Genomic DNA, 12,632 nt, shown 5'->3' with positions numbered 1-12,632 from the left:
GGGGCCGGGGCTGCGGGTGCAGCAGGGCCCCGCGTCCTGCCCCGCTCCCTGCCCGCGCTCCGGCTGCTGCCGCTGCCCGCCCGGCCCTGCCCGGGTCACCCTTCGCCTTGACAGGGCTGTGCGTGAGCTGAGTCTGGTTTTGGTGAATAACGTTGCAGTTGTTAATCGGTGTGAGCTTGGTTATGTTTTAAGATGGGTTAACTCCTTCTCAAATGTCTTAAAACGGGGTTTGGAGCGCTGTGGGGTGGGCAGCTGCAGAGCCGTGTGTTTATAATAATTCGAAGTGAGCCTTGAGAGAACACGGAGCGAAAACTGGAGGCTCAGATGAGTCAGGCAGCTCGGTGATGGCAGTGATTCCTGCATAAGCATTTCCATCCCATGCTGCTAATTAAGGGCAAATTACTCCGTCTGTAATTTGTAGAAAAGGTTTGTTCTAAAAATGCAGATGCAGCTCTACAAAGACATTCCAGTTGTGCTTATAAAGTCAAAACCGCAGTCCTGCTTACTTAAGAATCCAATTCTGCTACTGTTTATGCATAGTATTAAGCTTGAATTTAGCAAAATTTCTCTTTTTGAGAAAAACTAGTGAGATTTCAGTTTTGAACTTACATGTGGCAAAGTTTTAGTTCCATACTTCTACTAGTCGTGTTTCTACGACACCATGATAAAGAGTGAATAATAAGGTAATCTTTCCATTGAATTTGTATGAAATAATGGAAATTACACCTTAAAAGTGTCATTCAGAGGGGCAGGCTCTTCATTATAGATTCTCAAATGATTCATTGTGAAGAGCCTTAATAAAACATGATACACTTTGATTTTCTAGTTCTTACATTGTAAGACCCAGCTGTGACATGGAAAGTAAAATGTGTTTGTAGTAGCATATCTGTAAGATAAATGTGTGATATTCACCAAGTTTGTATTTAATTAATTTGGTACCTTTCTCTTTGTATTGCCTTTCACTTCCCAAGTCTGTTATTCAGGCTTGCCCGTTTAACAAACCCAGGTTTGTAACCCAGGCATCTCAAGGGGATGTTTCACTTCTTCAGGCAAGGACATGCCCTGTCTTGCATTGATTAAACCATTGCAGATGCCAAACTCAACCTGTGGTGTTCACAGAAGGCTTTCTGTTTTTTAAACTTACGAGTAGTTGTAATGTAGTTCCCACTTCTTGTTAATCCAGTTCACCCCAGCAAGTGCAGCAGCCCCCTGAGGTACTGGAGGTGACTGCCTGTACCTGCAGTGACACTGCATGCCTGGACTATCTGTGTGCACTTTGTTGATGTTAGAGCCCCTCTACCTCATCCCGTGGTTTGATGGGTCTGGAAACTGTCCACTCTGTCTTTCCTTTCATTGATATTTCATGAACACTGAGGCTGCAGCAGTGTTCAGAAGCCTGCTGTGTCACCACAGGTTCTGTTCTACACCACCCGGTTGCTCTGCCCACAGAAGTCTGCACGACTGAAACATCACGTGTGTAAGGGATGCAGAAAGGGAGGGAGGGCAAGATCTCTTGATTCTGCTAAAATAAAAGTTTTTTACATGTCTTTAACATTGGATAAGTTCATTGCTGGTCAAATAGATTTGGGAGTGAGTCCATCACAAACATATTTAGCCAAGCTGGTATGCAGCTTAAAGGGCGACGGTGAGGACCAGCCTTTCTGGGTGATAGCATTGCTCAGTTTTGCTGTTGGATGGAGAAATGCTTTTCTAGTTAGCCAGGCTGAAGTGGACAGGAGGATGGAACAGCAGCTGATCGCGTGGGTTTCTGTGGAGAATTTTAGAAGCTCTTTTCCAGTTGTTTTGGCTGTGTTCAGTGCTGTGCTGACTCATAATTATCTCAACCTAGTTTTCACCAGTATGTAAAATAAATCCAGAGATCCAGACTGATTTCATGAGCCTGCTAAATTCTGGCTCAGTCTCATTAGAGTGAAGAAAACACCTGGTCTTTGAAGTTTGAATCCTCAGTCGCTTTCCTTCAGCAACAGCATTAGCTAGTTTTTTAAATGAAATTATGAGGGGAAAAGTGTATTTAGTTTTGGCATAGTAGCATTTTCATACAGATTATTTTCCCATCTTACACTGTCTCATTCCAACAGTATGTCTGATATTTTTGGCATTCAGAGTTGAAAACAGTCAATAATGGAGCTTTTGATATATCCATAAAGTTTCCTTCTTAAGCCTTAGTTTTATCAACCTAGAATTTCTTTTTGACTTTTGAAGTCCAACTGATTTACTTCTTAGGTGTGCTTACTTCAATTTACATGGGAGTTTAAATATCCCAACATGCAGGAAATGATATTTTTAGTTTGGTGTATTTAAAAAAAACACCAGCAAACAAAGACAATTTACACACTACAGGAACCATGGCTCTGGAGTGGAAACCCTTAATATATTAAAATAAAGGTGTAATTGTACTAGTACTAATCCATATACTATATATGGATTTCTGCCTTGTGATTTTAACACTTAATTCCCTTTGATGTTGCTTGTGGAACTGTAAAAACATTTTTAAATACAATACTTAAATTTACAGAATTATAACTTATTTCCATAAAATAAATATATTACTGACAAAGTGAAGATAGTTTTATGAGGCTTAAAACAGCTAAGCATTTTTCAGGACACAATTCCAATGTATTTGATGAATTCTATTTCTTTTGTCCTGTTCTGCAGGTGGAACTTGACATCTTGTGGAACCAGCGTGGCCAGCTCAGAGTGCAGTGAGGAGCTGTTCTCGTCGGTGTCAGTGGGTGATCAGGACGACTGCTACTCTCTGTTGGATGACCAGGAGTTCACCTCTTTTGATTTGTTCCCTGAGGGTAGTGTCTGCAGTGATGTCTCTTCTTCTATCAGCACATACTGGGATTGGTCAGACAGTGAGTTTGAATGGCAGGTAAACTAGTTCCAATACAACTGTATACAAAATTTTGTATAGACTATTAAGTACTGTGTTTACCTTTAAGTGAAAAGTCCTCAGCATTTTTTCTTGGTAACTACTGAACCAAGAGCAGATATCTGAATCTCCAGTGATTAAAGAAAACATTTTGTTCCATTTTATTCCTACATTCTTAATCTGGAGGAGTGACTGAAGGTCAGGTCTTCAAAGAGGGTTGCTTACAGATTGTGGTCATCTGGTTCTCTTGGCCAACATTTGTCTTGTAGCCATGAGCTTAGATTCTTTGTACTGAGGATGTGTTAGGCTAAATAAATCTGGTTATAGTGGTCTGTTTCCAGTGATTTGGTTGTATTCCTTTGGAATGGAGCTGGCACTTAGGTTGAGTGTAGAAGCTCTTTCCTTCACTGATTTCAAGAAAGCAGAAATCCTGTTCCAGAAAATGCAAATGAACTCAAGATAACATGAACTGAGACTAGCTTTGGATTTCTTACTGGTTCAGCCTAACTGCTAGTCTCTAGGTGTATTGTATCACAGAATTTACAAGTGCATTTGTGTCAGGCAGCCTGTAGGAGCCGCTTGGATTGGATCCCAATGATTCAGAGCTTCATTGAGTTGTGAAATTTTAACTTCCTGATAAAAGTCAGTAATTGTTTGGAAAAGAAGCAATTTCCCATGTCTTAGTTAGTTGACAGCATGTTTGATTAGTAACTAGCTTTTGAAAACTATCCTTTGTTTTTTAAAACAAGCATTTCTTAAGAGGCATACTTGATTGGACTTGTAGAATTTTGAAAAGACTTTTTTGTAGCTCTTCATAGTGTTACCTGGCAGAATCTGAGCATGAGTAACTCAGCTGTCACACTTTAACTGGAAATGCATTCAGAAATTGCATGTCAGTTGTATAAATGAAGCTAAGAAGTTCTGCAGTTTCTTCCAGGAAAATGACAGTGATTTTAATGGAATTGTCTTGTGTAATTATGGGGTGTGGTGTAAATTACAAACCTACCTTGAAATGATCTTCCTTAAACTAGATTTATGCTTTCAAATGGGAGGTTTAGATTTAGGCTTGGTTTGTAATGGGCAGTTTACACTGTTGGAGAAGGGAAGTAGTTGAAATACCAAACCATTCTGCTGCTTTTTTAAATGCAACTTTTTAAAAAGAGGATTGGTAAGTAGGGGATAGTGTGAATTGAGTTTTCACTTGCTGTTTGTTGGAAGATGCAAAGGAGTAGTGCAGGGTTATGAGTAATTAATAAGTAGTTGTTGGAGTACATAGATAAATGATGCTTTGCTAATTTGATGTTATGTTTTGAAATGTTAATGGTGTTAGAATTACTTTAAATCTGCCTACTCTATTCTAAGGCTTTGTTCTTTCTCTTACATATTACAAGTTGCCTAGCAGTGACATTACAAGTGGGAGTGATGTGCTTTCTGATGTTATACCCAGTATTCCCAGCTCTCCTTGTCTGCTTCCGAAAAAGAAAAACAAGCATCGGAATCTCGATGAACTTCCATGGAGTGCAATGACAAATGATGAGCAGGTGAAAATGACTTTTTTCCTATGTGAGAATTGTAATATACAGAAGAAGTTTGAATTAGACCCGCTTCTTCTGATAGCTGTAGGTGTAAATGTAGACCTGTGTGGTACTACTGGATTCTTGAAACTAAATCTTGTCTTTTGCCTCTGCATTAGTAACATGCACTCAGATTTTCACCCTACATTTTTGAGGATACTCAGTTAGGCTACAATTGTAGGAAATGTGATGTTTGAGCACTTTGTATTCTGTTAGGCTTTCCTTTTTTTTGTGTCACTCATTTAGAATCAATAATAATTTAAAATGACATGCCTTACTTTGGTTCCTAGGTTGAATATATTGAATATTTGAGTCGCAAAGTCAGTACAGAGATGGGCCTTCGAGAGCAACTTGATATTATTAAAATTATTGATCCTACTGCTCAGATCTCACCTACGGACAGTGAATTCATTATTGAATTGAACTGTCTCACAGATGAGAAACTGAAACAGGTGAGTTAAGGTTTGTACATAACTTTGGGTTTCAGCATCTGATATGTCTTGCCAAGTCTCATACAGAGTTGTGATACCTGACGGGTATGGTAGATAAATGCTATTAGGAGCTTGGCCTGTTTCATATTTCAATTTTGTAAGTCTCATTTTAAAGTAGAACAGGACTGCTTTCCTTACAGCCACTTTTGTTTGAGAGTATCTAGCAAAGTAAATGGGTTTCATACATTAGGTAAACAACTTGGTTCATTTGAACTTGACTCATACTCCTGTTTGGTGTTTTAATAGTAACTTACTGTTATGTAGTAGAAAACTCAGGAGACAGGAGCCGGGGGAGGGGGGGGCTGGGGAAACCCAAACATTGTTACTTTGTTTTCTTCCTTCTATAATTAATATTAACTTAGTTATTAGGGAAGTTCTTGTGTTGACTACCAGATGGCTTGGGATTTAAGCAGCCACAGCAAAATGTTTTAAAAGACTAACTGAACTGGTCCAATAATTTGATCATTATTCATAGGCAAACTGTGCTTTTTCCATGAAAAGGAGTGTCTAAGTACAGTATTTCTCAGGCTATAATAATTCTGCTGCCTCTGTTCTAAAGGTGAGAAACTATATAAAGGAACATGGACCTCGTCAACGGTCTGCGAGGGAAAACTGGAAGAGGAGCAGCTACAGCTGTGCAAGTACCAGTGGTGTGAGCGGCGCCAGTGCCAGCAGCAGCAGTGCCAGCATGGTCAGCTCAGCCAGCAGCAGTGGTTCCAGTGTTGCTAACTCTGCTTCCAACTCGAGTGCCAGCATGAGTCGAGCACACAGTGATAGTAATTTGTCCACGAGTGCTGCAGAAAGAATCCGGGATTCAAAAGTAAAGTTTCTGATGATGTACTTGTGTATTATGCTGTCTAACTTTTTAAGGTTGCTTCTGTGATCTGAACTGGGATGTTTGTACTGAGCAGCATGGTTAGTGACTGAGGATCTGCTAAGTCAATGCTGACTGTTTCCTCAGATGTGGTCACAAGGAGTTTAGCTTGAGCTCTTCCCATCACTTCTCTTCTAAGTGAAAACCTGATGTTTGCATGTAGTAGATCTTCTAATGACTTTTGTTTACAGTAGGTGAGAAGGGGCTAAATAAGGGCTTTATAAATCTAACTGAATTATTTGAATTGACACAGTTTAAAAAAAATAATAATTCAAGATTGATTAACCTAATCTACACATAATGTCTGGATGGTAAAGGCTTTCTCAGTTTTATGTTTTTTTTCCCCAACTGTAAGTTTCATCAGGCTTTTTCAATCTTTTTCATTTTATTCTTCCAACATGTCTCATGAGACTGCTTGGGGAGGAGTGACCTACTGAAGCATGTTTCAGTTCAAGTAGTGCTGTGGCACTTGTCCTGTCTCCATGATTTTAGTTTCAAGTGTGGAGGAGAGAAGCAGTTCCTGCTTACTCTTCAACATCTTGGGTTGTTATTGTAACACTTAACATTTTCCCTGCAATAAAGATTCTTCTGGTCAAAGACTCAGCTGTGCAACATCACAGGGTGATGATGTGCCTCATAACTCAGATGTCATAGTCTTGATATTTTAAATGAGATATGATTTTGGATGGATGTTTGCACCACCTCTGAGAATTAATTTTTTAGTTCTTTTTCAGAGCAGACATTATTTTAGAGATTGATGTGTATTTGCCAGCTTAAAAGGTGTGATCTAAAGAAAAAAATCTTACTCTTTGTCCCTTCTGTATTTTGGCAGAAACGTTCCAAGCAACGGAAGCTGCAGCAAAAGGCCTTACGCAAGAGACAGCTGAAAGAGCAAAGACAAGCTCGTAAGGAAAGACTGAGTGGATTATTTCTTAATGAAGAAGTGCTCTCTTTAAAAGTGACTGAGGAGGACCATGAAGGAGATGTAGATGTTTTGATGTGACAGGGGTGAATTTATCAGTGTTCTTTCTAAGCCTTAAATGTATTATCCTTATTGTTTACATATATTTCTTGACCAAATTTTGATTAGTGTTAACAGTATAAACCAGATCGTTTCTCAAGTGTAATTTTGGTAAAGAAGGTTTAAGTATTCAGTAACTTAACCTTTTTGAGACTAATATTGCAAGAAAGGCTTTGGAAACTTAACTGACTTCTGAAAAGCAGCTGAATAGGTACAATTATTAAGGAATTTGAACTGGGCACACATGCTAAGTTTCTTGCAAGACATGACTCTAGGGGTGCTTTTGGATGACACTAAGCATGCATTACTGTGCTTCAGATTTTTGGGCTTTTTTCAGCTTAAAGTTAAATTTCCTTTGGCTTGTTCTGTCTTTCTTTCCCACTATGAGGAGGATAGTTTATCGTGTGAAAAAGTTTAGTTCTCTAGGGCTTTCTTCAGTCTTGCTCTTGGATCATACAAAATCAAAGTACTGTGATTATCCTTTTCTAGAAGTTGGAATTTAACTCAAACTACACAAAAAAAAAAAAGAGCTTCTAATGCAGTGACTTTGTAACACACACAATGCCTAATGTGGTTCTTTAGGAAGCCATTAGAACTCAAAATCACTTGTAAGCTTAGTCTTCAGCAAGTTACTTTGCTGCTCAGTATCTTACAGTATGGTTGTTACTAATAGTTGACCATCCCTAGTATTGCAATGAAAAGCTTAAAATAAAAAGATCTTTATGCATTGAAAGCACACACTGATCTGCAATTAAGTTGTCTAGGACACTACTTACAGTAGTTAAAAATACTGGAAACTGAAGTGCAAACAAGTGGCAGACAACCCTGGTGGTTTTTTTTCCCCCAGAAGAATATTTAAATAGATTCACATTGTGGGCAAGAGAACTTAATACAGCTGTGCTTTTTAATTGTGTGTTTAGTTGAGGATGTGTCTTCTGTGTGGGTTGTTATACCATTATATGTTTCAGAATTCTCCTCTTTTTGTTACCTGCTTTTGAATTTTCCCTTGCTCAGAAAATAGTGTAAAATGATGGCTTTCAGGTAGGGAGGTAAAAGTAGTTGTAGCCTGTTTTTTAATTCTGACAATCCATAACTTATCTTGGAACTACTTGCCCCCCCCCCGCTGAGCTAGAAAACTTCGAACATGAAACTTAAAATTCATAGAAGTATTTTCTAGTTCTGAGTTTAGGAAGTAATTTTTCATTGTCTTGATGTTCATGACTTTTGCTTTGCTCTTGTGAATTAGGAGTTTGGCAGTTTAGTGTGGGCACTGGTGGCTGTAATTGCAGGATATAGACCAATCCTGCAGAATTGCATGGTCAGCTTGTTATAGGGCTGTTCACGTTAATTTTGGATTTCCTGCATGGACTTAGTAGCCCTTTCAGCTGAAGTGTTTTTATCTTGGAAGTGGCATTCCTTTTAGTCTCAAAATAAACTGACCAGTAAAATACCTAGTCAAACTGATATGTGGGAACTTACTCTTATTGCTGCTAGACCATGGGTACCCAGACTTGCCCATTGACTGATTAAAACATACGTGAGGTCATTTTTAGCTCAATTGTGAGCTATCCCATCTGGCCAGTTACTTGGCCACTAGCCATAAGTGACTGTTACCTGGCGTTATTTGTTTGTACTGCATTGTAACTAGTTGATGCCTTCCTTCCTCCTCTAGAAACAATACGCAACACTTTTTAACAGTATGTAAGTTACTGAGAATTTAGACTGACTTAACTTGGAGGTTCTTCTAAATATATTGGATGGAATTAAAAATTGAATTGCTGTCAATTCAGATAATTTCAGAGTGCAGTTCTTGAACTCTTCCCACTTACTGTGGCTGTAATGGATGAATTAATCATGAAACGTTTCACTGTGTGCACACTGTCACAGTTCAGCACAACCTTTATTTTCTGCAGTGACTTTGAATGGTGGATTTTTTTTTCTGAAGAAGAATGCACACTTCATACTGTACAGAACTGAGATTCTGAAATGAATTGTAAGAAAGGTGCAATATTTCAGTGTGGTAGAGCATAAAGGTATGTCACTTTATTCTATTTCAACAGCTCTTCAGAGTTAAAATCCTCAGGCTTTATTGAGAGAAGACACCCCTCATTTTGATGAGGTACAGTTCTTTTTGGTCACCTGTCTGCTAGCATCTAGAGATCATGGCATGAGAGAGAATAGGATTTCCATCTTGATCTTAGTGTGAGCATGTAAGTATGGATTAATCCAGGTGATTAGATGCGTCCAGTGGTTCATCTGTTATGTTGCATGAAAAGGTCCTGGGTGCCACAGTAGTTGATTGTGGCATGTTATCTCCAGCTGGTACTTTAGTCACTTGTGTGACAGTTAAAATGATAGAAGAGGGTGGTTTTCCAGGGGTTTCATGGTAATAATGTATCGCTCTGTATTGTCATAGTCCTGTGGTGCTTACAATCTAAGAACACAAAACAATGCATGTTGTCAGATAGTCAGGCCTGAAGTAGCTGTGGGATTCAAGGGTTCTCACGTACTTCTATGTGTTTGGGGTTTTTTTTCCCTTTTCATATTATTCTTAGAACTAATGACACAGTCATTTTGTGGAGGGGTTGTCATTTTGCCAGATTCTTGTCTTTCCCTGCAATATGCTGTGTGCTTACCCAGGGAAGGTCTGAGTCACCATCTGTGGAGGTATTGTGTAGATGTGGCACTTAGGGACAAGGTTTTAGTGCTGGACTTGGCAGGGTTAGGTTTACGGTTGGACTTGATGATCTTAAAGGTCTTTTCCAACCAAAATAATTCCGTGAATTTGTATTGGATGCGTGTGGCATTAGTCAAACAGTTGGAATTTTAGTTAAACCTGGTCTTGCTGATTCAAGTGTTGGCCATTGTGGCTGCCACATTGTTTTACAGCAAGTTTCCTACAGATTATTGGGTTCAGATAGATAAAGAAGAGTAAAAGGCTGCTAAAATAATTCATTCTTGTAAGTGCTTTTTCAAAAAACAGTAAACCCTCTGCTTTTTATTCACAGATAAAAAATGTCAAGCTTAAAAGCAAAATAGAGACAAACAGAAAAAGCTCATAGTTGTATAGCTCCATGGTACTGAAGCTGTATATCTAGGTGCTTGGTACCCACTGTAATAAGAATGTAATAAGTTTGCACTCTGTAATGTTAATGATTTGCTTCCATAGTAACTTTTTCTCTAAAAAGGCTTAGAAGGAGCACTGAAAGTCTGAATGCAATAGGACTGTAAACAATAGAGAACATTCTTTTCTAATATGATTATAAATATGAGGAAGAAAGCTAACTGCCTGATGAACCTGTCTGATTTGTGTGTGTATCTGATGTCATCCTTTGTCACTTTTAAGATATATATTTTTCTTTATCTGGGATACTAATTAAAAGATGATTATAGTATGCTCAGTATGGGGTGCTTACTAAGAAAAGCAAGAAAAGTCTTCACAAGACTTTCCTGGGCTTACCTTTAGTTCTCATATTGTGGTTTGAAACCTGTGAAGATCATTCTCTGGGGAAAAAAATAATGAAAAAAACTCAATCTGCTTGAACTTATTCATATGTATTTACATCAGAGTGCATATACAATGCAGAAACATAGAAAAATGGCAATATTCACTGTTAATCTATGCTGAATGTCCTGAAGCCATTTCTTTTGTCCTGATTTTTACTCTTTCAGCTTTGAAACCTGTTGATGGATTGGTCTATAAATATTAACAAACCTGACTGTTTTGAGGGGCTCTTGAAGTTCATTCTTATAAGCCAGGTTTTTGTGGCAAATGTTAGATTTATTGGTTTAATGTTCTTTAGTTTGTTAATATTGCAGTTCTTGGGCATAGAAAACACAAGTCAACATGCCATTTTCTGTTTAAGGATTGCAAAGATAGTTTTTAAATCTACCAGGAGCAAATCCTAGTAATATTCAAAGCTTGTCTATTTTGACTATTAACCCTGAGTAATCCTACTTCCTTTTTCTGTCATCTGGCTAACTTAAAACATTTCAAAAGTACAAATTAATTCTTGAAATTTTAAAAAATAAATTATAACATTGAAGCCTTGAATATAGTTCATAACCAAAGCAAGGGGGAAATGGGGTTTTGTGATTTTCTTTTTTTTGGAGGAGAGATGGGTTATAGAATAGGGTATATGGTACAGCTTACATTGAGGTGATTTTTTTTCCCCAGGTTCTCTGCTAATTGTATTGCTAAAATGCACTTTTGTATAGAAAACTGTCTCTGTACATTCTGTATCTACTTTTCACAATGTTTATAGAGATTTTTCTGAAGTCTTGAAGGATTTACTGAAAGCTGCAATGCTGGTGACTGATGCTGTCGGCTTCAAGTTTTCATTGTATTTGAAAATAGTTATGTGCATATTGAAGTACGGGTTGGAATTAAAATTGACATAGCAAAGATATTCTGATGAAACTATGTGGTATCTTCTTCAGAGCAGGGGGATTCATACACAGGGCTTATGTACTCACTGCTCAGGCAGCAGGTACAAATAAAGTGGCACATGGTAACTGTTCTTTGGGACAGAAAATAAATCAGTCCCTCCTTAACTAGGGCATTTTGTTATCCACAAAATCTGATCAGAATTGTTTCATAGGACAACAGTTATTTGATATGAATGGAATAAGCTGAGATGTTGTACTGAAAGCTGTCTGTCTTTAGTTTTTATTTCTGTGACAGAGTATTTTATATATATATATATGCATGCTATGTAGTATATAGCTGTGAGCATAGGAAGTCTAATCACTTTTGTTCACAGCAGTAACTCTGAATCTTCTGCTGCTGTCACCCTCAGTACGCATAGCCATCAAACTACCACCTGGCCTAGGATGTTTAAAATCCCTCAGAGGATGTATAAGCTGTCAACCTATTGTGTTGTTACAGTTGATCCTGCAGGCACCTGTGTCACTGTTGTAAATCCAGATCTCATATGCAACAGCAGAAGCAAGTATGCCTGGGGATACCAGAAGCTGCAGGGATTCACACCAAGACATGCAGCACCAAGCACACAGCAGTGGCTTTGCAGTCAGCAGTGTTTGTGTAGGCTGCAGTGAGGTCACTTGCCAGCCTCTGTTCTGTGTTGTCTTCTGCAATACTGAAGCTTCAGATGTAATATTACAGAAATTCCTGCAGAAACACTGCACAGCACAGCAAGTCTTGTAAAACTGTTGGAGACCTTTACATTGTTCTGGAATCTGCAACTGGGGGGCTGCAGAATGTAACTGCTGAAGCTGCTGCTCTTGCAAGGGTTTGCCTTCACTTCAGCAACCTGCTCGTGGTTTTTGTCTACTCTCACCCAAAGGTGAGGGACAGGCAGGGTGTTTTGCAGCAAAACAAACTGAAATGTTGCCAAGGACTTTGACCCATTGTGGTGGTCACATGTAGTAAGGACTTAATGCTCTGTGGATGCTGCAGGAATGTTGATGCTTATGATTTCTGAATCACAGGATCTCAGTGAGCTAGTCTGTGTTTTGAGCTTCTCAGCTTTCCCAGTAAATCCTGTTGCAGAAGTTAATTACTGGGGTAACAGTTGTATGGATGAGCAAACAGCTGCCTATCTGCCAAGAGAGGTCATGTGGTCACAACTGAACACTGCATGGAATGGAGCTCTTCTCATCCCTCAAAAGTTTCTTCAATGAGAGAGTCTCATTTGATGACCAAATGCTATTCAGGCACAAGCTGAACAAAAGTTTCCACACTGGCAAAACAAACTGTTATACTTCTTTTACTAAATGGATAGGGGAAGATGGCATCGACTGTGTCTTGCTCTCT

The 12,632-nt window shown here is 38.7% G+C and overlaps 1 protein-coding gene across 1 annotated transcript; it reads left to right on the top strand.

Annotated features, from left to right (window-relative positions):
- Positions 1 to 1,625: 1,625 nt before the first annotated feature.
- FAM199X (family with sequence similarity 199, X-linked) lies at positions 1,626 to 7,040 on the top strand. The gene is made up of 6 exons (XM_009997213.1): positions 1,626 to 1,645; positions 2,677 to 2,896; positions 4,288 to 4,437; positions 4,761 to 4,922; positions 5,521 to 5,781; positions 6,668 to 7,040. The coding sequence occupies exons 1-6, from the start codon at positions 1,626 to 1,628 to the stop codon at positions 6,836 to 6,838; spliced, it is 984 nt and encodes a 327-aa protein (XP_009995515.1). The 3' UTR covers positions 6,839 to 7,040.
- The last annotated feature ends 5,592 nt before the right edge of the window (positions 7,041 to 12,632 follow it).

Source organism: Chaetura pelagica, unplaced genomic scaffold (genome assembly GCF_000747805.2).
Source record: "Chaetura pelagica isolate M959 unplaced genomic scaffold, ChaPel_1.0 scaffold344, whole genome shotgun sequence".
NCBI lineage: Eukaryota > Metazoa > Chordata > Aves > Apodiformes > Apodidae > Chaetura > Chaetura pelagica.
Note: the sequence above shows the minus strand (reverse complement) of the source record. Positions and strands in the feature narration are given on the sequence as shown.

Bases quoted from the DNA above. Each gene is read 5' to 3' on its own strand.
- FAM199X (XM_009997213.1), top strand. From the start codon at position 1,626: ATGCAGCTTAAAGGGCGACG. The intron at 4,923-5,520 runs GTGAGTTAAGGT...TCTGTTCTAAAG, and splicing joins CAGATGAGAAACTGAAACAG to GTGAGAAACTATATAAAGGA. The intron at 5,782-6,667 runs GTAAAGTTTCTG...GTATTTTGGCAG, and splicing joins AAAGAATCCGGGATTCAAAA to AAACGTTCCAAGCAACGGAA.